The 27,328-nt window shown below is 36.9% G+C and overlaps 1 protein-coding gene and 1 non-coding gene across 2 annotated transcripts; both read left to right on the forward strand.

Annotated features, from left to right (window-relative positions):
• LOC125872638 (uncharacterized) lies at positions 1–27,218 on the forward strand. The gene is made up of 9 exons (XM_049553396.1): positions 1–271; positions 2,998–3,119; positions 8,124–8,331; positions 9,828–10,374; positions 10,448–10,699; positions 10,791–10,982; positions 11,058–11,132; positions 21,488–23,947; positions 26,680–27,218. Exons 1-9 carry the CDS (start codon positions 111–113, stop codon positions 26,965–26,967), a joined length of 4,305 nt encoding a protein of 1,434 aa, XP_049409353.1. The 5' UTR covers positions 1–110; the 3' UTR covers positions 26,968–27,218.
• Positions 3,936–4,154, forward strand: LOC125875318 (small nucleolar RNA U3). Its single transcript, XR_007447387.1, has one exon. It is a non-coding gene; the product is annotated as a small nucleolar RNA U3 (small nucleolar RNA).
• Positions 27,219–27,328: the final 110 nt, after the last annotated feature.

Below are 27,328 nucleotides of genomic sequence, written 5' to 3' on the forward strand. Positions count from 1 at the left end.
TCTAGTTTCAATGTGAAGCTTCTGGAACATAAACTCAAAGCAAAACACCCAAAACCGATTTTCTACCTCTAAGGTCGAAGAAGCCCTAGCTTCGGAGAGGAATTTTATCTATGGAGAAACCACCGTCAAGTTCCCGAGAGTTACAGTGTGTAGGAAGACTCGAAATTGCACGCCCTAAACCAGTCGGTTTTCTCTGTGGTACAATTCCTGTTTCAACTGATAAAGCATTCCATGATTTCAAGACTTCCGAACTTGTTCCCTCTGCCGAAAGGTACGCATTTCCGTATGTTTTAGCTGCAAATTGAATTTATTTGGGTGAAATTTGTCATTTAAGTTGTGCTCTCCCTTTCTGTTTTATGCCATGGTATCTGATTCGACACCAATTATTCACTTCTATTAGTGATGGTGTTAGGGGGGATTAAGTAATAGTTGAAAAATTAGTTCTGATAGGAGCTCAAGGGTGTTGTTGTCTAGTGATCAATGAAGTAGGTTTGAGAATTGTGAGGTCTCAGGTTCAAATGTTAATGAGGAACTGAAGATTAAGTACTAGTTGAAAAATTAGTTTGACAGGCAATCAAGGGTGTGGTAAAGTGATCAATGAAGTAGGTTGAGAATTATGAGGTTTCAGTTTCAAATACTAACAGAGCGTAGAGAGCATCTGAAGAGTTACTTCACCTTTGGTGATCACACATGATCAGGGCAATCAGTAGCTACAATTGATGGAATTTTGATTGAAACTATTCATAAAAAAAGGCCGCATAAAGCCCTACCTGCCTGTTCTATATAGCCGCATAACCATAACAAGTTTTCTTTAATTATCTCAAAAAAAAAAACAAGTTTTCTTTAATGCCATACCAAACCAAGACCTTTCCTAAAAGGAAAGAAAGAACGTGACTCCCCTTTTTGAATACCCCCCTCACTCCCCCCGGAGTACAAAAACATTAGGTGACTCTAAGCCTTAGTGGATAGGGTTACTCGGTCCTGTGTTGGTGGGAGATAGACATGCAATTAGTTGAGAAACTTAGTATGATAGAGAGAGTACTTGATAGTTTAGTGAGTTTGAATTGTTAAAATTTGTGAAGAGTTTTTAATGAAATGAATGGTAAAAATTTGGAAACCTTCTAAAATAGTATAATAAAGGTGAATTGAATCAGAGAGAGTAAAGCACAAGGGGTAGCTTATTTGTAGGTGTTGGAGAAGTTAAAAAGTGCTTTTAAGCACTCAACTTTAGGCCAAAAAAAGTTCTAAAATAAGCCTAAAACCATAAGTAGGATATCCCCTACTTATGACTTTTAACTCTTACTTTTTTATAAGCTTGTCCGAACGGGCACTGAGGATTGATCTATTTTTAACCTTCTTATTATCTCTGAACTAATATCGTCTTATGTATATATATTTGAAACTGGTAACTACTAATATCAGTCTTATATGTTTACAAAATGGAGGCATTTGTGGTATGGTCTTACAGAATCTTGACAGACTTTTACTTGAAAGTACATGGCTTTAGTTACATGTGGTCTTTTAAAATTGGGGGTTGGTCTATGTTTTTTTCCCCTCCTAAAACAGTAAATATATGTTGTTATTTGAATTAAGATGATGGAGAAACTTGGTCCAACAAATTCAAACTCCGAGGAATTTCATTAAAAGCTTATATAATGTTTAACAAAGACCACTTTGCATATACTCCCGATCTATAAAAAAGACTAGAAACAGATACCGTAATCAATGTTTTAAAAGGAAAACTCGTGACTGTCCGGTGACCTATCATGAGGCAAATTAATCATTTGGCTAGCACCTAAAATAGGTGGGATATTTTCTAGATTTACGCCTTAAGTCATCTTGTACCATACTTCCGTGTACGCCTGAATAATACTCCTTGCATGATTTATGCCTTGGATTGTCTGCTATGATAATGTATGTGCCTGATTTAAAAAAAAAATGCTTTTGAATATTGTTGATAGCTTATTTAATATGTTTTGTTGTATGATAGGATTCAGTGACAGAGAATATTATTTGCTCCAACGTTATTCAAGATATATACATCTTTTCTTTTGATACTTATAATAAATTCATTGAGTACGCCCAGTGTCTTAGAGCTAACATATCTTGTCCTTTGGTAGGTAAAATGGCACACCTTGCTCCTTTGCCTTGTAAGACGCTGATCAGATTATAGAACATGAAATAGATTAAAGAACAAAGAATACTTTATTCACTTGCAATGTCAAATAAGACCAGGAAAAAGTTGAATACATTTTTCTATGATGAAGAGCTGTTTCACCATTACTTTTGATAAATATAGCTTTGACTCCAAGAAACCCACCTTTCACTTGCTTTTATTTCCAATTTTTCATTGCACATTACCAAATATGTCCGCATTTATAAATCTTAGAAGATGTGGCCGTTAAAACTGGACCAAAACTTGAAGGATTATATGTTTAGCATTGTATACCTAGGAGGAGAATAGAGTAACCTTCTAACTTAGGGGGACCTTTTGTGTTAGAACTCTTTAAAATGCGTTGTCAAATGTTATATTTCTTTGAAAAGTCTTAAGTGTACTCAAAGTGTTCCCTGATTAGTATGGGCGTATTGTCTACTGCTCTACGCAGCCCTCTATTTTATTTATGCAAAGGGGTTTGCTGCAACGAGGTGGGTTTAACGTCTTGAACCCATGATCGACAAGTTATAAAAGAGCAACTCTACTGTTGCACCAGTGTCTGTTGTATTGCATTTAGTATGTACCATCAGTTCTGTTAGAGAGACTCACAATGTTGAAGCAATTTTCTCATATTGAACTTAAGACATATTGCTAATGTTGTGAATGATAGTGATTAGATATCTTAAACTTCAAGTCTTTGTAGAAGTAGACACTTGTCTTTTGTGCATGTGATGAATTAGGTGTTATGTGAATTTTGAGTTCAAGTATTCTCTTCGTCAGAGGGAGGGTGTTTGGATTATCTTGAATTGTTCTATTCAGTTCTTTTTTGATAATAATTTTAGGGTTAGAGCTCCGAGGTATCGGATGATTCCTATCGAGACTGATCTCAACACTTTGCCGCTGCTTTCGAGTATTCCAGATAAGGTACTCCCATTAGTGGCTACCCAATCAAGGACGAGTGCAGGTAGTGACTATTAGTTCTGTTATCTCATTTAAATGTTACATTTTTTAGCTTGTGTTGTACTTGTACTGCTTTATTAACTGTCAATATGCTTCGCACCGTTAATAAATTACTTTCGTAGGACTGATCAGATTACTTGACCTGGCTTCACATAACTTTTGTGGACTTCACGAACAGAAGAGTAGTTCTAGTTCTGCAACAAGTTGCAAGTCCTAGAATCAGTCACTCAAATGTTATCTTTTTGAACTGTTCACTCGGTGAAGTTTCGGGGTTAAGAACGTCATATACTGAGATTAAGAATATGTATTTGAAAAGAAAATCATGAATGCTGAGGACAATTCAGTAAAATATTTACATCACTCTGCATACGGTATCAATCAGGAACCTTTTGATCTCCAGATCATGTTCAACTTCAACCGTTAAATGAACGTGCTAAATTGCAGTACTCCCATCTTTCCTTTCTTGTGCTGCAGCTTGAACTCCTTAGCTTAACACATTGTTGCGTTGCTTGAGAAGCAAGAAAAATAATTTTGATAATAAGGACCAAAAAGAAGTAGGATGGACTGGATGATAGGAGTACCTCATCATTCTGAGTAGACGGTTTTCTATTATGAAAGGAGAGGAACTTCTTATTAAGTGGTAGAGAGCCAGAAAGAAGGTGGTGATTGATTGCTTTGTTAACCCATTTTCAGTGGCTGGAGTGCATTTTAAGCTACTGTGACACATAAGGTACCTTAGAATTTGCTTTTGCCTTGCTGGATTAACTATGCCTATTTAGAATCATTGTTTTAAACACACTAAAATGGCTAGTACCTTCTCACATCCTTACTTGAACATGATCTGTTCTATAGGCTTGTAGCACTGTATCCTTGAGTTTAAGGAGATAGGAAACCATGTCCGGTGGATGAACCATGACCAAGTGACCAGAGTGTGATAAACAGCCCTTATGGTCCCTTGGTTGGGTTTTGGAGCCATAAAGGATTGTTCTCAACCCTGCTCTTACATGGCTGGGATGGTCTCTTGGAGAGTGGACAGACTTCCAAACTTTTTCGAAAAAAAGAGGGTTTGTACTGTGTTTAGCCAAATACGAACAGCTTTGGACCAAAATGCCAAAGCTACTTAAGCATGTTCCCCTTTGCTTATACAGAACTAAACATGATATATACTATAAGGGAACTCATTTTTATATTTGGTGGTAATAGTAATACTTGGGAAAGATACATATTACAATTAGGATAAAATTGGGGATTCAGAGCAAGTTTTGGGTTGTTTTTATGTATTTGTGTTGATGGAGCAAAAGCTTGTAAGATCCCTTAATATATTGAGGTTATCAATGACCATAACACGAAGAAACCGAAGTACTTAAAGCTGGGGAATAACATATTAAGTCTTGTGAAAGAAGTGGAAAGTCAAGCTTAATCCTTTTTGGCACTTGAGGAGGTGGTTTTTTTATTTAATAAGTTTTGTAGGTTATAGGTAGCATCTGTAATTCTGTATGCAGATAGCGGGAGTTTGGCCATGTAAGTTGTTAGAGTGGGTAAAAGTCCCAGGTGGAGGAGAACAGTTCCAACCTGCATGTGGTGGATTATCTGGAAGGAGAGAAATCAGAGGATCTTTCAAGGGAAAGAATGCTCTGTACAGAATATTAAATGGAAAGTTATTACTACTTTAGGCTTTTGGTGTGAAGAACAGAATATAGAAGAAGAAATCCAGTTAGTGGATTTTATAGGTTCCTCGTAACTATCCATGACTTCTTTTGTAAATTTTGGAGGTGGCCAACATAACCTTTAATGCTGAGGAGTACAACTTTTACCAATTTCAAAAAAAAAGTCCCAGATTGGTTGGGGAATGGACTGGTGGTCTGATTATATGGACTTGAACAATCCTTTTCTCATGAGCTAGTTGTTGGGGTTGAGTTAGGTGGTGCTATATCTTTACATAGGCCAATTTAAGAACTTAGATAAAAAAGTGATCTAGATCCCTATTTCGAAGAATTTAGAGACAATCATTAGTGTTTGTTTGACCATGTTTCATTGTGAAAGTTTTAAGAAAATAGTTTTTGTTTTCAAAGTGAAATAATATTTGAAGGTGTTTGGCCATGAGTACAAATTGGAGTTGTTTTTGACTTTTTATGAGTAATTTGTAGCAAAAAAGTGAAAAAAGTTTTTCAAATTCTTAAAAATTCTAGAGTTCTGGAATTTTAAGGCCAAACTTATTTTTTCCAGAGTTCAACTCTGGAAAAAGGGAGAAAGTTTTCATGGCCGAACTCTTAATAGTATAGGACTAATGATCTTTTTTAATTTATGAATAAGAATCAACGATATAAAGTTAAAGAAACTTTGGGAAAAAGGGAAAGTTTTTATGGCCAAACTCCTAATAATGTTGGACTAATGACCTAATTTAATTTATGAATAAGAATCAATGATATCAAGTTAAAGAATTGATCTTACCTTTTAGAAGAATTGTTCTTATATGGCTGTAAGATAAATCCCTAGTAGCCAACATGCAAAGGTGTAAAGAAGAGTAACTCTCAGATAATAATAATGCTGTTCAAAATAAATGAACTAAGTCTTTTTCTCTGCCATGAGAGGGCCCTCTGTTCCCCTTTCTTACATACTAGCCATGGAGGGTCTTAGCAGGATGATAGCCAAGGCTAAACAACTCAACTGACTGGAGGGTTTTGGTATTGTCAATAGGACTAATCCCTCAGCCTCTGTTTCTCAGTTCTTAGTTGCTGATGACACTCTCATCTTCTGTGGTGCTAAGAGGTCCCAGGTCCAACACTTAAACATTACTTTGATGTTCTTTGAGGCACTCTCTCGGTTTCACATTGGCATGTTTAAAAGTTTCATTTATCCTCTTAATTTGGTTCCTGAATTAGATGAGCTGGCTGAGATTATGCGTTGCAATATGGGTTGTTTTTCAACAATTTATCTGGGACTTCCTTTGGGTGCTAGGTATAAATCAACTGAGATATGGAGTGGGATTGTTGAGAAACTGGAGAATAGATTAGCTTCCTGGCAACAATAATATCTTTTTTTTGGTGTCAGAATAACACTGATTAACAGTGTTGTGGATAGCATCCCTACTTATTTTGTGTCTGTAATTCCTATCCAATCAAAGGTCCTTCTGCAGCTCGACAAACTTGGGCACTCTTTCCTATGGAGGGAAACAACAAGGACCAGAAATTTCACATGGTGAAATGGAACAAGGTTATTCTTCCCAAATCTGTTTGGGGGTTAGGGGTGAAAGACCTGGCTCTGCACAACAAAAACATGCTCCTGAAATGGCACCAGAGATACAATCAAGAAGGAATGAGCCTTAGGAAGGTGGTGATTCAAGCCAATTATGGCAAAGATTGTCATTGGGTCTCCAACATGAGCAGACTTCCTCTTGGTTGTGGATCTGGAAGGAAATCAGGAACGCGTGGCCCGAATTCTCAATGAATTCATCTTTGCAGGTGGGTGATGGGAATCATATTCTTTTTTGGGAAGATGCATGGTTAGGCCAATTGAATTTGAAGGAAGCTTACCTTACGATTTTCTCCATTGCTTCCAATCGTGACTACTGTTTTCCAGAACTGAGAGGGAAATACTTGGTGTCCAAGCTTGAGAAGAAATTTGATGATTGGGAGTTTCAAGAATTGTCAGGCCTCCTAGGCATTTAACCTAAGTTGCACCAACTCTTCACCTTCGATGTTGCACCCATGTTGGATTCTCCAAAAATACACTACTTCTGGAGAATCTGACAAGCACCCGTTAGACATTTTTGAAGAGTCCAAGCAACATAGCATTTTACAACATATTGCGATCAATCCTCAGCAAAAGGACATGCTCAGATAGGCCTTTCTCCAAACTTTCAACCCATCATTTACTCCACCACACGTCTCGTCAATCAATACTATGGTATCTGTGTATAACATACACCACAATACTCCGTTTGAATATGCTGTGTCAATTCATCCATCACTAGACAAAATAGGAACGAGCTAAGGGCTGGTCCTTGGTGCAACTCCATCACAATCGATAAGTGTTCAGAGTCACCTTCCATTGTCATAACCCGGGTCTTGGCTCCATCATACGTGTTCTTAATAGCTCTAATGTGTGCCGTACACCTTTAGAATCTAAACATCTTAGGCACTTTATCATATGCCTTTTCAAGGTCAATGAACACTATGTTCGAGCTTCTCTGTCATTATATTGCTCCAACAATCTCCGCACAAGATGGATGACTTCTGTAGTTGATTGCCTCGACATGAATCCAAATTGGTTCTTGGAGATAGACACACCCCTCCTCATCCTCATGTCGACCACCCTCTCCCAGACTTTCATACTGTGGCTTAGTTGCTTTATACCCCTAGAGTTATTTTAGTTCTGAATAGTACCCTTTTTCTTGTACAAAGGAATCGTTGTACTCCATCTCCATTCCTCTGGCATTTTAGCCGTCCTAAATTTGACATTTGACAACATAGTCAACCACTTCATACCTGCCTCGCTTGCGTTCTTCAAAAGTTCACCGGGATCTTGTCTGGCCAGGTTGCTCTTCCCCTCTTCATCTTTCTAATAGCCCCCCTTAACCTCTGCAGCCTTAATGCACCTACAATAACCAAAATCTCTGCAACAACTCCCCCAACAAGATATCCCTGTCTCCTTCTTTGATCAGGAGCTTATGGAAATATGTCTGCGTGTAGATGATGGAAGTAGTTCAAAATATTGAAGCGTAGCTGCTCAATAGCAATATTTTTTTTGTTTGCACTCAGGAAAAGTCACATTTGTTTTTGATGAACAAATACAAGTGCCGCATTAACTTTTTTTTACGCAAGTAGTTTGCATCTTTTTATGATTTCATTTGTTTCCTGGTTTTACAGGATGGAGTATCTAATGGATGTCGACCTTACAACTTATGGTGTTTTTTTTTCCTAATATCATTTGATTGTGTATATATAAGTTTTAACATGTCTTCATTGTTGTATGTGAGAGGGGTAATATATTCTGCTTGACGTTGCAGATTTATTATGGGAAAGTGGCACACACACCTCAAATCTTGCAAGGAAAGGTGAAGCTCTTGCTGTATCAGGTCTGGTGGAGTATGGAGAGGAGATCGATGTCATTGCCCCAACTGATATTCTGAAGCAAATCTTTAAGATTCCATACTCCAAGGCTCGATTATCAATTGCAGTACATCGTGTTGGCAAGACACTAGTTTTAAATACAGGGTAATATGCTCTACAGTACTGGAATGCAAGACTCTTTCTGAACTTCAATCCAGTTGTCACTCTGTTAGTCAAAGTTTTGAGAATTAATTCTTCCTTTATGGCTCTATCCCAGATGTATTGTGATATTTTGCTTTTTGAGGTTCACTTTCATGTTTGGAGTAAAACTAGACATGCAAGAATTATCATCATGAGAAGTACTATAAGTTTCTATTTTCCCATTTGAAAAACTCTTAGAAATATGCTCCCTCCGTTCCCTTTTTCTGGTCCCTTAGATATTGTTTCGTTTGAAAACTAAGAATAGATTTTCTTTTTTACTTGTCCATTTTAGCAAATCAAGAGAGATTTATCATTTTCTTCCAATATGTACCCTTATTATCAAGTATCCACACTTCCCAAATTTATTGGAGTTGCAACTTTAATAACTATTAACAAGGGTAACTTAGTAAAACAAACTCTTGATAAATGATTTCTTTAGGGGTATGCCTAGTCAACAGGGGACTAGCTAAAGGGAACGGAGGAAGAATTTCTTAATCTCAATATTTATTGTTGATATTAGACAATAGAAATATCTAGTTTTCTCCTATATAAATCCTGTGTATCTTGCTTTATGAGCCATGGTCTTAAATTACATGGACAGTAAAGAGTATATATGCACTCATTGCTAGACGAATCTTGGGCTGAGGAAAAGGAAGCCCTATGGACTAAGCATTCTGTTCCTATAGGAGTATACTTGATTAAGGATGTGATATTGAAAGTAATTCATTAGTTAACTATTTGAGTTTGCATAAATAGTTAATTTATTAAGGTTTCAAATGACAGGGATTCTTTTTTTTAGTTTTTAGATGTTTGGTTGATCTTTTTGATTGTGTATATTCCTTCCATTTCAAGTTGAATGTTCACTGTACCGTTATATTCTTGCGCAACTAATGTGTACTTTCCAAAAATGCTAACTGTTAAATCATAGCATCATCTGGGTACCACATTTGCTCATTCTAATTCAACAATATTGTTCTTCTGAAACCAAAGTGGATATATGGTCTACATGTTCTCTCAACAAAGACACAGTTCGTGTCAACTCTAAAGACAATACTAATGCACTTCATTGGAATCGGAGTGAGCAATATCCGAGAATATGGATGGAAGCAGATTGGGAAGAGATGGAGGCTATGTGAAATAAACAATGGATAAAGGTCACAAGTAAAATGCTTTCGTATTCATAAGAAAACTTTAAAAAGATAAGTTACCATTTTCAAAAAAGAAGAAGAAGAAGAAAACTTTAAAAAGGTATATGAATTTTGTAAGGTCCTTAACAAGTTAATTTTTGGATAGACTAAGCCTTCTGTTTAAAGAACTGTTTAAGTAACTTTGTATGGAGGGTGAATGTTTTTCTTGATTTTGATGTACAATTTGAAACTTATTACCTCTAGTTATAGAAACTTTTTGTGGTTTTACAAGAATATAATTTACGAAAGATTCAACTGCAATGCCAAATGCAGGCCTGATATTGAAGAGGGGGAGAAATTGATCAGAAGAAATAATAACCCACCAAAATGTGCAGATCAGTCTTTGTTTCTAAATTTCGCTATGCATTCAGTTCGCATGGAGGCATGTGATTGTCCTCCAACCCATACACCACCAAAGGAGTGGCAATGTGAATCAAGAGAAAGTTCACCTGAATCTTCTGATCACCCTATACAGGGTAGCACTTCCTATGAGCAAAGTGGAACTTCTAATCAGGAAGAGCAATCTAACCAGCGGTGCACTTATAACGAACTCAAACAGGCTGACTGTTTTTGGGGAAAAAAGAAGAATAAGAAAAATAAGGATCAAGGTGCTGGAAAGAAGGTCTCACAAGTAAAAGAAAAGTCGAGGTACTCGGTGCAAGAGTCCGAAAAGTTTAGAAGACCTAGTAATGATGGATTCCTAAGGGTCCTATTTTGGCAGTTTCACAATTTCCATATGCTTCTAGGAAGTGATTTACTCATCTTCAGCAATGAAAAGTATGTTGCAGTTAGCTTGCACTTGTGGGATGTTTCACGACAGGTAAACCTTAACCAACTTCCTCACTCTTATATCCTTGCCAACATGTGTAACTGCCATCTGTGAATTTTGACAGGTCACACCTTTAACATGGCTAGAGGCATGGCTTGATAATGTCATGGCTAGTGTACCTGAGTTGGCTATATGTTATCATCAAGATGGTGTTGTTCAGGGCTATGAACTCCTTAAAACAGATGATATATTTCTCCTAAAGGGCATATCTGAGGATGGTACTCCTGCTTTTCATCCAAGTGTTGTACAACAAAATGGGCTTTCAGTATTGAGATTCCTTGAAGAAAACTGCAAGCAAGATCCTGGTGCATATTGGGTATTTGCTGCTTATTTGTAATGCACTGTATTTTTGTCTCTTGTTGCATTGTTCCTTGCATCTTTAATTGACATTACCTTTATTTCTGTAGCTATACAAAAGTGCGGGAGAAGATGCTATCCAACTCTTTGATCTATCTGTCATACCTCAAAACCGACCTGCCGATGACACTGATGATAATTCTTGCTCTGTGCCATCTCTAATAAATAGAGGGAGAAGCGATCCCTTACTTTCACTAGGGACGATATTGTACCGGATTGCTCACAGACTTTCACTTTCAATGGTCTGTAGTTTTACTATTTTAATTATTGATTTCCTCTGATTAGTTGTTGCTAATACTGCAACTTTTGATCTGCAGTCTCCTGAAAACAAGTCTAGATGTGCGAGTTTCTTCAGAAAATGTCTTGATTTTTTGGATGCGCCTGATCACCTGGTATGTTGTCTCATAATATTAACAAAATATGTTTAGTTTCTTCTCATTATTTCCTTGCTTAAACAAGAAATGGTCAAAAGCTGGTGTTGTTTAGAGTTTTAACTTTATCAGTCCTTAGCGAAAAACCTCTTATTGTTTGATTTACCTTTCTGTTTTCCATCTTTGCGATGTAGTCTGAAGATAATGCCCTGTCATGCTGACTTAAATCTATATCATATTAAAAGCAGGAAGCACCTTAGCGAGATATCATTCGTCTTCTATATCCTTTTAAATTTATTTCACACTGGATAAAATAACCATTTGATTTTTTTTTGAAACTGGTAACATTTTATCCCTTTGCATTAAGGGACATGTTGGCAACTTCTAAATATGACTACAAAGTGGATAGAGCCGTCAAAATGGGCTTAAGCCCATTGGGCCGGCCCAACCTAACCCATTATTGGGGTAGGGTTGGGATATGATTTTTCAAGCCCATTTAAAACTAGAGCTTATAAGCCCAACCCATATAAGCCCTTGGCCCTTGAGGCTTGATTGGGGCCGGGTCGGGGTTGGCCCAAAACTATTTATTTAAGGGTAACTTACAACATCTCGCTAGTATATGAGCTAATTACTTAAATGTACACTATGTTGTAGTATTATGAATCTTACTAGATTTTGGTACGTCCAGATACATGTATCTCGGGATACATGGACTCAATATTAGGTTAATTTGTTCTAGATACACTTTATCCAAGTGGATTTGTCTGTATCTCGGATACATAGACAAATCCCGCGTCCTCGCCTCCCTCTCATCTCGCTTGCCACTCTCTTATCTCACTCGCATATCTAGGATGCATCACACCAAATGCATATATCTCGCATATCTAGTATCCTAAATACATGCTAATTACACTAGATTTCTTGCTAATGTTATTGAAACAACATCATTATTTGCTATATTTGATTTGAAAATCTTCTCATTTTCTTGATGTTATAGAATTTTAAGTTTGAAAAGAAAAAAAGAAGGGGTAGCCTGCCCCAGCCCTCGGCCCTTCTAGGGTTGGGTTGGGTTGATCATTTTCAGGCCCTTCCAAATGAAACCGGCCCGCCCTAGCCCTTTAAATTCCTTGGCCCGCGAGGCTTGGGTTGGGTGGGGCTGGGCCGACCCTTTTTGACAACTCTAAAAGTAGAGTTAATTACAAAAGTACTAAGGGATATTTGAAGCTGATAGGGAGTGCACCTAGAGCACTACTAAAATTTCTTTACCGAAACATAGATTTGTACTCCGCAAGCATTGGAGTAGATTCAGGGAGGAGGTTATGACTGTAAGATATGGAGCCACAGTCTATTATATTTGGACAACAAGGAATCAAAAGATACTAAAAAATCGAACTGTACAAAATGAATTTATACTACAGCAGATACATGGTTTAATTATACTGGAAGTACAGGAACTCTAAAAGGGGTAGGAAAGCTGTTTACCTTATAGACTCTATTTGTAACTAGACTTCTCACTAGATCTTGGTAATCTTCCTTGAAGGGGGCTGAGACAATCAGTGTTCCTTAGTGTATTGCTTTACTGTGTTGGTATGGTAATTTCATTGTTTATTGCCCAATAAAAATTAAAGAACTCTAAGCTTAGAGCCCGTTTGGATTGACTTAAAAAAGTAGCTTTTAAGTCAAAAATAAAAAGTCAAACTGAAATGACTTTTAAGTCAAAAAATAAAAAGTAGGGGGAGACCTACTTTTGGTTTCTGACTAAGTCATTTTTTACCTTGCCAAACACTTCGTGACTTATTTTAAGTCATTTTTGACTTATTTTAAGTTATTTTTTATATTTGCCAAACACTTGCAGAAGTCAAAAACTGACTTAAAAGTAGGTTTGACAGACTTTTAAGCCAATCCAAACGGGCTCTTAGAATGATGATAAAGATAAGTTAGTGAGAAAACCTTGGGATGTCGAAATTAGGTCAAAGGAACACAAACCCTGTGAGAAGGGCTTTATTGATAGAGAAGGCCAATTATTCTGAGGATGATGAAATATGAGTAATAAATTAAAGTTGACTTCAAACTCTTAATATTTCTTCTAACCAATTATTTTGAGGACTGTGAAATAGGAGTAACAAAACTTAAAGTTGACTTCAAATTCTTAATATTTGTTCTATCAAAATTTAAAATATTAAAAGATGTGATTACAAGTTAAGTTTGTCTAACATAGGATGTAATCTAATTCAGGTACTAACTAAAAATTCAAATAAAGATATTCCCAAAACAAAAATTTGTGTTGAATTTAATTTCCTAAATATTTAGACTTCTTACCTAGCTCAAATAATAAGGAAGAAAATAATAAACAAAATTTTAGTTGATTTCAAAGTTCTAAATATTATAATTAAATAACTATTTCAAGGAAAATAATTAAATGACTAGTCCTTAGCAAATTATATCTTAACTAAAATAAATAAAGATCTTGTCCACCAAAATGCTCTTAGGCTCTTTTCCAAGATAACTAACTTAGGCCTCTTCTGGGAGTTACTAGCCTAATCTCCGGTGGACATTCTGCTTTGAAGCTCTACTCAAATCTTAAGCTTTATTAGTTTCCGTTCATGGATAATAGGATTTATTCATCTGGGGAAAAATAGATATCACTCGTTCCACATCTTAGGAGAAGACTTGGTAGAAATAGGTGGAAAGCACTAAACATCACATGAGAAGACTAGTTTTGAGCAAAGGAGTACTACTATCAATATTAATGACTTTTTGTTCGGGAGCATCTCTATTAATGAAGCCTTTAATTGTTATCACCTACTAGCTCCATCCTTCATTAAATGCGTTCTCAGCAGGATAATTATTGCACGTTTTGGCCATTGACCAAATTGATTCAACCTGACTTCCTGTATTGATTAACCTTTTGAGATAGGAAAAAAAATTGTCGAGAAATCCTACAGCGCCCGGACTTGAAAGTCTTTCCGCTGTTGTTTTCCGACACATTCTTATGCCTCTTGTAGATCCATAGCAGTACTCCTTTGCTCAAAACTAGTTTTCTCATGTGATGTTTAGTGCTTTCCACCTATTTATACCAAGTCTTGTCCTAAGATGTGGAACAAGTGATATCTATTTTTCCCCAGATGAATAAATCCTATTATCCATGAACGAAAACTAATAAAGCTTAAGATTTGAGTAGAGCCTGAAGCAGAATGTCCACCAGAGATGAGGTTAGTAACGCCCAGAAGAGGCCTCAGTTAGTTTATCTTGGAAAAGAGCTTAAGAGCATTTTGGTGGATAAGATCTTATTTTTTTTAGTTAAGATATAATTTGCTAAGGACTAGTCATTTAATTATTTTCCTTGAAATAGTCATTTAATTATAATATTTAGAACTTTGAAATCAACTTAAGTTTTGTTTATTATATACTTCCTTATTTGACTAGGTAAGAAGTCCAAATATTTAGGAAATTAAATTCAACACAAATTTTTGGAACAAATATTAAGAGTTAGAAATTAACTTTAAATTTATTACTCCTATTTCACAATCCTCAGAATAATTGGCCTCCTCTATCAATAAAGCCCTTCTCACAGGATTTGTGTTCCTTTGAGCTAATTTCGGCATCCCAAAGTTTTCTCACTAACTCATCTTTATCATCATTCTGAACTTGGAGTTCTTTAAAATTTTTTTCTTGGGCAATAAACAGTGAGATTTTTTTTATATGACAAGGGAAACTCGCAGCCGCTATCCTTTGGGTGCGCACATGATAAAACCCCTGCTCCTATACAATAGCTCGCAAACCACATAGGAGATGTAACCCGCACTAGGCAAGCCTGGTGCGGCGAGCTCGACCCAGAAGGCAAACCCCTTACTTTCGCTGGCAAGGGGTTTCAAACTTGAGACCTCCAACATGGAAGTCCCAAGCTCAAACAACAGTAAAACAGTACACTAAGGAGCACTCATAGTCTCAATCCTCTTCTAGGAAGATTATCAAGATCTAGTGAGCCTCATGAAGTCTAGTTACAAATTGAGTCTCTAAGGTAAACAACTTTCCTATCCCTTTTAGAGTTGCGGTACATTTTCAGTATAATTACACTTTGTACCTGCCGTAGTATACTGTACAGTTTGATTTTTTATTATCTTTTGATTCCTTGCCGTCCAAATATAATAGATATTTTTAATATCTTTTGATTCCTTGCTGTCCAAATATGATAGACTCTGGCCTCCATATACTGCAAGCCATAACCTCCTTGAATCTACTACAATGCTTGCTTATGATATTGAGTAGTGTATTTTGCACCCTCTGCTATCTGAGCTTAATTCCCAGCCATTCCTGCAATCACTCCCAGAGTTCTTTGGTACAGTCACAAAAATATGTTTAGCATCCTCAAGGTGGGAATCTGCACACATACAACAGTCAGTAGTATCACACATCAATCCCATGCCCCACAACCTGTCCTTGGTTTGCAGTTAATCTTGTGCAGTCAGTATGAGTACAAATCTATGTTTTGGTAGAGAAATCTAGTCCAGACTAGCTCAGCAGTTAGTACTCTAGGTGCACTCCCTATCAACTCCAAATATCCCTTAGGAGCAGAATATTTTCTATTTCCAGTAAGACAGTATTTCCCTTTGTTGTGCCAGTTAACCATAATTTCAGCTTGTGTAATGTTCTCCAATACTAGCTGCAGTCCGCCGGAGGATGAGAAGTCCAGAAGTCCTCCCTATGTTGCAGATATATATCCTATATCCATTTCACCCATATTATGTCCTCCTTTTCCATAATCATCCATATTAATTTGCCCACAAGAGCTATGCTCCATACTCGGCAACTTTTAATGTTTAGCCCTCTGCCCTCCCTGACTCTTAGGCCTAGACATCTTCTCCCAAGCCGCAAGAGAGATCTTCTTCTTTTTCTCAGTGCTCCGTTGGAACCCCCTACACAGTTTATCCTCCTCTTTCAAAACACTTTGGAGTAAGATGAAGACTGAGCCCCAGAAGCTATGTAGAGAGAATAGAACTGATTGGATGATCTGCAACCTCCCAGCATATGACAAATGTCTATTAGATGCTGCTCTTATTCTGTCTGTAATCTTAAGACACAGCCAGTGACACTTTATCTTGTTCCACTTCTTAGGCGATAAGGGTAGCCTCAGATACCTATTAGGAAATGATCCCAGTTAGATTCAGGAGTTCATCTTTTGTCTCATCATCCATTCCTGCAAGAAAAATGTTGGATTTGTCATGTTAGCAACTAAGTCTGTAGTTTCAGAGAAATGTTGTATAGTCTCCATAACCCTTTGAGCTATGGCCTCATCGCCTTTGCAGAATATCATCAGATCATCTGCAAATGTGAAGGGTCAGCTGTGCTTTTTGCACATAGGATGGAACCTGAAGTCTTTAAATTTACTCTTCTTACTCAGCACTCTTGCTAAATACTCCATTACCAACACAAAGAGCAAAGGGGATATGGGATCCCCTTGTCTCAATCCCCCCTTTCCCTCAAAGTAGAGATGACTATCTCCATTAGCTTTTATGGAGAATATAGTTGTAGTCACACATATCATGGCCAGCTTTATGAATTTATTAGGAAAGCCAAATCCAAGCACCAGCTCCTCAAGGAAATCCCATCTAGCCATGTCATAAGCTTTCCTAAAATCAATTTTCATCAAGCACCTTGGGGTAATTTTTCTATAATAGTGCCTCATGAGGTCATGACAAATGAGGACATTCTGAACCAAGGATCTACCACTCACAAAAGCATCCAGTTTAACCTTTGGCAGAGCATCTTAGATATACATTTGTATACAACATTACAGCATGCAATAGGCCTGAACTGACTTGCACTCTCCGGATTGGCGACCTCGGGGATCAGTGTTATACCAGTGGCATTTCACTGTGTTAAATTAGGTCTTGGACCTAACTCACACCCCTAAAGCTCTCTTCCTATTTGGTGTGAGGTTCATTAATGTCACGTAAGCAGTGCTGTGGTCACTAATACCCTCAGGCAGGTAATAGATTCTTCAAGTAGGCAAACTATCCAACTATTCTCCATTCACAAATGTCCAATCTATTTTCAAAAAGATTCGACTATTTCCATGGTTATCATTCCATGTATAAGTGCATCACATTCTTGGTAATTCAGATAAACCACATCTATCCAGGCTAGATTGGAACTCCTTACCTTCAGGTACTGTAACAGGGTTTCCTCCAAGTCGATCCTCCATTTGCAGAAGAGTTGAAATCACCTGTCACAATCCAAGGTAGTGAACAACCCTGATATTGATCGTGGTAATCCCATAATTACTTCCTCTTGTCCTTCTCATTGTTCACACACACAAATGATCAAGAACTTCACCTGCAGAGGTATATGAGTTACCTCACAGGTTGCAGCTTGATAATTCTTACTGCAACAAGCCACCTTACATATGTCTTCTCTCCACTACACCCATACTCTCCCATTATAGTGTGAGGAGTGGTTAGTATAGTACTTCCATCCACCAAACAATTTATCAGCTACCATGCTCATCTAATTCCTTCTATTCTAGTCTCCAAAAGACCAATTAAGTCCATTTCAACCTCACGACAAAGGGTTTAACCTCCTTTTTGTTTTGAGAGGCCATTAAGAGCTCACCTTCCAACATAGCATCTTAACCATCCCTAATAGGGACAGTCTCAGTATCGCCCCCTTCCAGGCACTATTCTCCGGCATGCTTTGATTAGACAACTTATTCAAAGGTTGAAAGGTGTTGGCCACATTCAGTCTGGTCTCTTGCACTGGTGATGCCCCAGCATGCTTTTGAGGTTCTGTCCATTTTGAATCTTCATTAGCTTTGTTTCCTGTGTTTATCTTCGCTCCTATATTTTTCCCACTTCCCAGTGGTCAACTTCCTCTCTACATTATTCATTTCAGCAGAGGTCTCTCCTATCTCAATCACCTTCTCCCCAACTGATCTCGGATGCAGCATGTATCTTAGCAGGTTTTTGGCCACCTTCTGGTTCTTCCTGCAGCTATCGCTGGTATGCCCATATTTGTGGCGATGTTCATATATTGAAGGCTTCTAATTATATGTTACTTTCTGAGTAACCACAGTGCCTTTTTCATTCCTGAAAAGCACTTCATCAGGCATTCTGCAGCCTCCTTAGTCCCCACAAACAGCCTTGCAAAAATCAGTCCCATCTTATTGGTCTGAAGTCCTTCAGTGATGTAACTCCACTTCTCTTTGGGATAAGTGCCACATAAGTGGCATTCATACTTTTTTCAAAAACTTGGAACTCATGGAAATGCTTCATAGTGTTCAAGATGTCTTCTTTCAAGACACTCCAAAATTCTTTAAAGAAGCTCATTGGGAAGCCATCAGGTCCTGGTGCCTTGTCACTAGCACAAAGATTGATGCCTTTTAAGATTTCTTCTTCCTCAAACTATCTCTGCATCCAGATCTGTTTCTCCAAGTTAATGCTTGTGAACTCTTGTAAGTTTAGAGTAGGTTTCCATGTTTCTGTCTCTTTATAGAGATTCTGATAGTAGTCTTGTATTTTTCATCTTTATAACTTTTGGATCAGTGATATATATCTCCTCCTTTTCAATTTTGTCAATGGTATTGCATCTCTTATGTGTTGTGGCCATTCTGTGGAAGTGTTTGGTGTTCTTATCTCCATTATTCAACCATTGGATTCTAGACCTCTGTTTCCATGCTATCTCCTCATTCTTGACCACTTCCTCAAACTCCATTGCCAAATGAACTTTCTGGAGTGATTCGTCAATCGTGAGTGCTCTTGCTCTTTGCTCATGATATTTTCTAATCCAGTAATTTGGTTCAGGATGTCCTTCCTCCTCTGTCTCCAGTTGTTTTTGTTTTCCTTCCCCCATTCTTTTAATTTTCCTTTTAGGAGTTTTAGTTTGGTAGTCAAGATGTATGCTGGGCTCCCAGTTACACTGGAAGAGGCCCACCATTCTTTTGCCCCCTCTTTGAAACCATCCACCCCCAACTACCATTGTTCAAACTTAATATATGACCTTTTGAAATCCATACCTCCACATGTAAGCATGATGGGGTTGTGGTTTGATCCCAATTTTGGCATCAGTAATTGTTTGATGTGTAGATATTGTTCCTCTCACTGTGAAGTGTAGAGGAATCTATCTATTCTGGAAGCACTCTCATGATTTTCACTCCTCCAAGTGTAAGACCCTCCAAATAAAGGAGGGTCTACAAGCTCCATGTCATTGATCCATTCTGAAAACTCTGTCATTGCACCATATTGATTCTTTGGCAGTTGGTTCTCACCTCTGGATATCTGGTGATGTTGAAATCACCACATACTACCCATGGTCCCTCAAAAAGGCTTCTAATAGCTGCCAGTTCCCACCAAAGTTCCCTCCTTTCCCCTCTGATCACAGTCTGCATAAATGCACTTAAATGCACTTAAATGCCATGTCAGTTCTTGCTCTATGCCCTCAAATCTACAAGTAAGCATTTGATTTCCACTGTCTACCATTTCCCCCTTGCAAACTCTTTTGTCCCATAGCACTACTATCCCCCCACTCCTTCCAATAGCTTCTACAGGAGCTTCTCCCAACCATCTGTTGTTCCAGATTTGTTGGTAAAGAGTTGAGTCATTCCTTGTTAGCTTAGTTTCAACCAACACATGAATGTCTTCCCCCCATTGAAGCAACAAATTTCTTACAAGTGCTCTTTTGCTCTCCCCATTTAACCCCCTAACATTCCAAGATAAATTTTTTATGTTCATGACAAACCCTCGTGTGAGATTCTCCTTCTTGTTCTTGACTCCCCTTCTTTGAATTTCATATCGAAAGCTAAATTCCTAATTTCTTTAGGAATTACTGCTTTTGGATTTACCTGCTTCTCATTCCCCCTTTTGTTTTGTTCATTCCTCTCCTTTGATCTATTCTTTTATAGCAGTTCATATGCTATGTCTTCGCGTATTCTGTTATTTGAACCACCACAAGAACATTTCTTCTATGTACTGATTTTTCTGTACAACTCTATATAACATTTATATGTCACATGAAGGAATTCCAAAAACAAGTTTTTGTCCCACATTGAATAAAATATTCTTAAAATTGGCATTTTTTCTTCACCGATTTTTGATTGTCAATGAAAATTTTGTGTATTTCAAGAGAATCTATTTTAGTATTTGCTTGCTTCTATATCTTGTAAAATCACCTTTTTAAAATTCAAATATGCTTGTTAGACCAGACTTTAAATGTTAATAGAGGTGTAACGTAATTGTGGACAAAACACAACATCGACATATGGGCATTAGTCTTTTATGTTGAAATATAACTTAATTTCCTATTGACATTGTCATCAGAATTAAAATAAAAATTATACGAACATGATGGAATGTGTAGTTAAAGAAACATTATTAGATAAAGAAATCAATACGGAAGCTAGAAGACTCTTTCTGCTCACTTATTCAAAAAAAAAAAAAAACTCTTTCTGCTCATGTGAACTGTTCACGGGATCATCATGGAAAGAAAAAAAGCTTACTCTTCAGAATAAATTGATAATCCTGTTGCCGGCTGTCTGCATATCTACTCAGTTTCTTGTTAAATTTTCTGTATTGTGTTGAAGGTGATTGCTTATCGAGAAGTTCGTAGTTCTGTCCATCTCATCCCATTAATGCCCCTAATATTGGTGTAAATGTTACTTTATATGTAGCATATATTCACACAGGAACTTAACTTTCCTGTTCTTTAATTTGTTGAGAAGGCTCGATTCAATCAATGGAAGATACTGAAATTGAAGAAACAAAACTGAGGAAGCAACATAAAATAGAATGACGGTTGAAGGCATTGTCAAAAAAGTGGGAAATTGAAAATAATATATTGTAATAAATTATGCATCAAAATTATTGACACTTTATTTGTGATATAAAATATTACCTTTTTTATTTATAATATTTTTCCTACATAAATTTAGGTGATACTGCCTATAAAACATCGATATATGTCATGTATTCAAAAGCTAGAAGTGTTCACGTATGCGTAAGCTTATATTGTCACATTATAAATTTTCCATGCATACCATGCATTTAATACATTATAAATTTGCCTACTTAGTTTTTCTTCTGCTTTTATGAATAATCAGTGTTGAGAGGTAGGTGGAGCGAAGTTGCTTCCTTCCTTGCTCCACCATAGTACTTTACTACTTTAGTCTTACTAGTTCCAAAAATTAGCTTTGAATTGCATATCTTAGTTCTCTTGCTGCAGTAAGCAATAATGAGGGTGGATTTCTAGGTTTTGAGAAACATAGTTTGGTTACAACTCTATTTCTTGCTACAGTAGGGTAAAAGGCATTTTGTCCAAAGCACAATCTCTCTCTCTCTCCTATATTGTAGAACTGATAACTGATAGCCTGAAATTGTGGCAAACAGGTTGTACGTGCATGTGCTCATGAACAATTTGCGAGGCTCCTTTTAACGTATGATGAAATGTTAGATTTGTCATCTGAAGCACTTCCTAGGGAGTCTGAAGTTACCGGTGCTGATGCTGAAGAAGAACCAGTAGAATCTTTGATTTCAGTTTCTGTATCCGATGTCCATGATTCCCTGGTTCCTAAAGTTGAACCAGATAACACTATTGAAACATTGCCGGCTATTGGATTTGATGATTCTGTGAGGGTAACATCTGATGAGGCTAAATCTTCCCCAAGAGCAATGACAGCTCCAATGGGGAGTAATACAGTCAGTCTGCAAGATGCCTCAAATAGCAGAGAGAAAAGCTGTGCAGTATGTGATTTGTCGAAAATGTCTCCTAAGGTTCAAACTGTTGCTGATCCGATCTCCACTAAGTTGGCTGCCATTCATCATGTCTCTCAAGCTATTAAGTCTCTAAGATGGAAACGTCAACTGCAAAGCAACATAATGGATCTGCAGAATAGTGGTAAAAATCAGGATGAGCTGCCTTCAGCTCTGAGTTTTTCTGTCTGTGCATGTGGGGATACCGACTGTATTGAAGTTTGTGATATTCGAGAATGGCTTCCGACTTCAAAATTGGATGATAAGTTGTGGAAACTAGTTCTATTGCTTGGAGAATCATATTTGGCGCTTGGACAAGCTTATAAAGAAGATGGGCAATTGAATCAGGCCTTGAAGGTTGTAGAGTTGGCATGTCTGGTTTATGGATCAATGCCTCAACATCGGGAAGACTCAAAATTTGTTTCTTCCATGTTCGTTTGTTCATTACCTGAGGTTGAAAGTGATGATAAAAGTGAAAAAGCTGGGTCTTCACTATCTGATGATTGTTTCATGTATGATCAGTCATCTGACAGCTACCTCTTTTGGGCCAAGGCTTGGACACTAGTTGGGGACGTGTATGTAGAATTCCATTCGACAGATGGTGATAAGATGCCAGTACAGTCAGAGCAAAAGCCCTTAACTAAAGAGTTAAAGATGTCATCTGAAGTTTTGAGGGAGGTTGAAAGGCTCAAGAAGACGCTTGGACAGTCTAGTCAAAACTGCAGCTCATGTTCTTTATTAAACTGCAGCTGCCAGAGTGATAGGGCCAGCAGTGGAAGCAGTGCGAGCAGCAGTAATAGAGATTTACGTTCAAAAAGTTATGGCAGAAAGCAGAAAAAAAAATCACATACCAAAGCAAACGCCCATGCTCATTCTGGAACTTTTGCGGATATTCATCAGAAGGGTGAAAGCAGCACATCAGAGAGTAAGCTCTTGATGCATAAGAAAAATATTGCCCGGATAGAAATGTCTAATAAATTGAAAGATAGTTCAGAGGCAAAGAATTCAGGAGCTACCAACTCTGATAGAGATAACATGGCAGTAAAAATTGACGGAACTTCAGCGTATAAATGTTCTGAAACTTTGAAGGAAGAATCTGAAAGGAAAAGTGGGGGTATATTTAAATATCTTAGAGGTACTGTAGCTGGAGATGCTGACAATCTCTTGAATGCCTTGAACTGTTATGATGAAGCTAGAAATGCAATGGTTGGACATCTTGCGAATTCAGAAGACTTGCAATCTTTAATTAGAAAGAAAGGATGGGTGTGTAATGAATTAGGCCGTAAGAGGATGGAAAGGAATGAGTTGGATGAAGCTGAAGTTGCTTTTGCTGATGCAATAAATGCATTTAAAGAAGTAGCTGACCACACTAACATTATATTGATAAATTGTAATTTAGGTCATGGAAGGAGAGCTCTAGCAGAAGAGATGGTAGCAAAGATTGAAAATCTCAAGGAACATGCAATCCTCCACGATGCATACATGCAAGTTCTCCAGGGTGCCAAGATGGAATACAGGGAATCACTGAGGTTCTATGGATCAGCAAAAACAGTTGTAAACCATGTCACTGAAGAATCAGATTTGGATTCAAGCTACTTGAGAAATGAAGTATATACTCAGTTTGCTCATACATATTTAAGGCTCGGGATGCTACTGGCCAGCGAAGATACATTTGCTGAGGTTTACGAGAACTGTGTCCTTGAGGATTCTTTCAACTCCTGTGTTAATAGACCGAAGATAGACCATAGAAAGCATGAGATTTCAGCTAATGACGCCATTAGAGAGGCTTTATCTGTCTATGAGTCACTGGGTGAGTTACGGAAACAGGAATCTGCATATGCATACTTTCAGTTGGCTTGCTACCAAAGGGATTGCTGCTTGAAATTTTTGGAGCAAGATCAGAAGAAACACGGTTCATCCAAGGGTGGAAATAGCTTTCTTCATAGAGTAAAGCAATATGCTTCTTTGGCTGAGAGGAACTGGCAGAAATCCTTGGATTTCTATGGACCAAAGACACATTCGTTCATGCACTTGGCTATTTTGGTGGAGCGAGCTGGGCTATTATTGGATCTGTCAAATTTTCTTCACTCTAACGTGGTATGATTATACATCTCTTTACTTTGCAGAATCTTTTCAAAGCTCCATCTCTTTCTGTTTCCAGTGTGGTTGATCTGTTACATTTTTTATCTTAAGCTTTATTTTCTTTGACTGTATATGTGCATTCTTCTTCAATTGATTTATCTTTTCTTTGTACAATTTTTCAATGTTCGTCTCTCTTTGTTTCTTGTGTTGGTTCATTTAGTTACCTTTTTAGCTTAAGCTTGATTTTCTTTGACTGAATAGTGAATACATGCATTCATTTTCATCTATTGCCGTTATTTGTCTAGCTATATGTCTTGTGTATTTTAAATGAATACTATTTGCTTTGATATCCACAAAAGACTATGGGGTTAATGATGCTTTGTACTATATATGTGACTAACGTGTAGAATTCAGTGATTTTTTCTTTACAGGATCTGAGAACACATTTGCTGTCCTTGCTCAAAAAATTTGTTTTTGCTGTATTTATCTGGTCCATGTAGTTTTAGTAACAGAAATGCAATGTGTAGAAGTACAATGTTAAAGTTCCCCACATTGATTGAGTGAATAGGGGTTATTGTTTCTTTATATGGTCTTGGAAAATCTTCACCTCATGAACTAGCGTTTTGATTTGAGTTAAATCTAATCTTCATTTCTTTATCATATTAATGTTGGCCCCAAGATGTAATTTTCCACGCTCCAAATGTCCAGTCCTAGGTGTGTGGCAGTGCCTTCATGAATTGAAGGGATGAGTTGTTTCCTCACATGATCTTTGAGAATCTTCTTGTGAGCTAGCAGTTGAGGTTGAGTTAGGCTGAAAGTTTATATTTTATTAATCACAAAGACATTTTTCCTGTTTTCATAAGTTTTGTTCCATTGTTTCTTAAACCTATTGAGTCTGACCTAAAGTTGTAGTAGGGTGATCAGAAGAGAGTTGTGGGCACAGGTGAAACTTGAGTCTGACCTAAAGTTGTATTTATTTCTCAAATACATGTGCGTGCAGGTGTGGACGCATACACATATATTGTTATGTAATTACTCTTTCTATCCCAATTAATGTGGCGTACTTTCCTTTTTAGTATGTCCAAAAGGAATGTCACTTTTTTTATTCTTAGAAATAATTTAAAATTTTACACTTAATGAGATGATTTTCTACTACAAAAATATCTATGACTTGTTTTACACCACAAGTTTCAGGAAAACACTTTTTTTTCTTATATAAATTTTTTACTTATTTCCTATTAAAGATTTCTGAAAGGTACACATATTTCAAGAAATGATTATTCTCTTTCTTAATAAAATGTGAATTTCAATTTATCATGAGAGCCAAAAATGTTTATTCTTTCTTTAAGTTTCGTAAATTAATATATAGGAACTTTCTACTTTTAGTTTTAGTTTGTCTTCTAGTTATTTCACATTAATCACTATATACTTAGTTCACATCCCCTGTTTTTAAAACTAATACTTAATAGCTTATATAATGGATATACTGAACAAACTAATATTTTTGTATAATATGTAAGTGTATGGTTTGTAACTGCATGGGTATATCTGCAACTAAGTCATATTACCGGGGTGTTTAGTGTAATTTAAACATAATGTTGCAACTGTTTCATTGTCCTGACTCATGTGCTCTATGCTTATGGTGATATTAGTCAATATTTGTTTTAACATTTGCAAATTTCTATGCTTTTGTTAAAGTTAGACTCCACACATTTTCCTCCTGCTGAATGCTGTTTACCGTATCTCCTAAGCCATCACTGTCCGTACATTCAAATGTTGGATTCTAAAAGGAAGAAACCTAGAGGTAGTAGTGGAATACTGAAACCAAGGTCCTCTCTATATTCTTGATGTAATTGCTCTTCCATAAACTTTCTGAGTGATGTGTATGCACAACCTTTTCTGTTGTGATGTGTAACTCCAATTTTTTTTAATAATATCTTGAATTTTTTCTTGCAATAAATAAAACGGTAGTCAAAAACACATACTGCTTTAGATTAAGTTTGTGCATGACTACAGGTTGCAGTTGAGAAACCTAGTCTAAGGGCATAAAGGTATCAGATCACCATTGATTAGGTTCTTGTAAAGCTATTTACAAATTTAAGGTTGCGTTTCTTGGTATATTTTTGGATGATATGGGGCCAAAATATTCAAAATAATATATCACGTCCCTGTGTTTTAGAGCATCTAATTGTGTGTTCTAGGAACAGGAATCTTTTCTGTGGTGGTCTGAGTTTGTAAATGGGTGATGCCATATACTAAATGTCTGATGAACTGCAGCAGCATGGAAATTCACAGAATATTCCAGTAGTTCCATCAAAGCTTCCTGATGTACAGTCCAATTGTTCTTAATTCTCCATGCCATATTTCTTTTTCTTCATAGGACAAGACAATCCATTTGCTGTCAAAAGTATTTCCTATTTCTAGTGGCAAGGAATAGTTGGTTGGTAAGATTTGAATCATGACCTTAACTAGAATATAATTTGCAACGAGGATCTATAATATTCAAGTCTGTATTCAAAATGTCCCTATGCTATGTGAAATTTTCTTAACAGAAATAGAACACAGAACTTGTATGTTTTTTTTTCTGATACTGACCTCAAAAAAGGAATCAAGGACTTGATATTTTCATAATTGTCTGAGCATTGAAAAATAGGATACTGTTTTGAGTTTCATTGTTTCTCCTATGGTAGTTTGGCAAATTTCATCCTTTAAACTGTGGATGACATTGCTCAATTACTTGTTGACAGTTTTTGGAGTCTGCTTTGACTTGTATGCTTGAAGCTCGCCATGTACCTGTAGATGCACTAGGTAAAGACAATCCTAAGATTTGTGATAAATATTGGAGCCAGTTGCAGATGCTATTGAAGAAGATGTTGTCTGTATCACTCTGTCCAACTAAATCTTCAGCCAACTCTCAACACAGTGCCTCAAGTAAGTTTGCTGATGCCGGAAAGCTCAGAGAGCTTTACAAGATGTCTCTGAAGTATACAGATTTCAGTCAACTGCAAGTAATGCATGATTTGTGGACATCTTAAGGTACATGCTCTCTAAAATGTTCTATTTTTTTAAAAAAAAATCAGGGAACTAGCACATTAACAAGATATTCAGTCAGTTATAAAGTTGTGTTGAAATTATTGAAGGTATTAGTGGTTGTATATGTACAGGTTGACAGGTTGGTTAATACCTCAGATGTATTAACTGCACCTCACAAGGCTGTGAAGACAGCCTCTATAGTTCCATCTTATAGTTAAACAGTACTAGCATTTTGGTTCTTGTGTGTCATATTCTCTTTTCAAGCATCTTTATTTGTCCGGAAAAGGGTAAAATATGTCCTTAATCTATGCGAAATTGAATAAAAACGTCTTAGTTAATAGTTTAGTCTAAAAATGTTTTTTG

This window comes from Solanum stenotomum, chromosome 8, assembly GCF_019186545.1.
Source record: "Solanum stenotomum isolate F172 chromosome 8, ASM1918654v1, whole genome shotgun sequence".
NCBI lineage: Eukaryota > Viridiplantae > Streptophyta > Magnoliopsida > Solanales > Solanaceae > Solanum > Solanum stenotomum.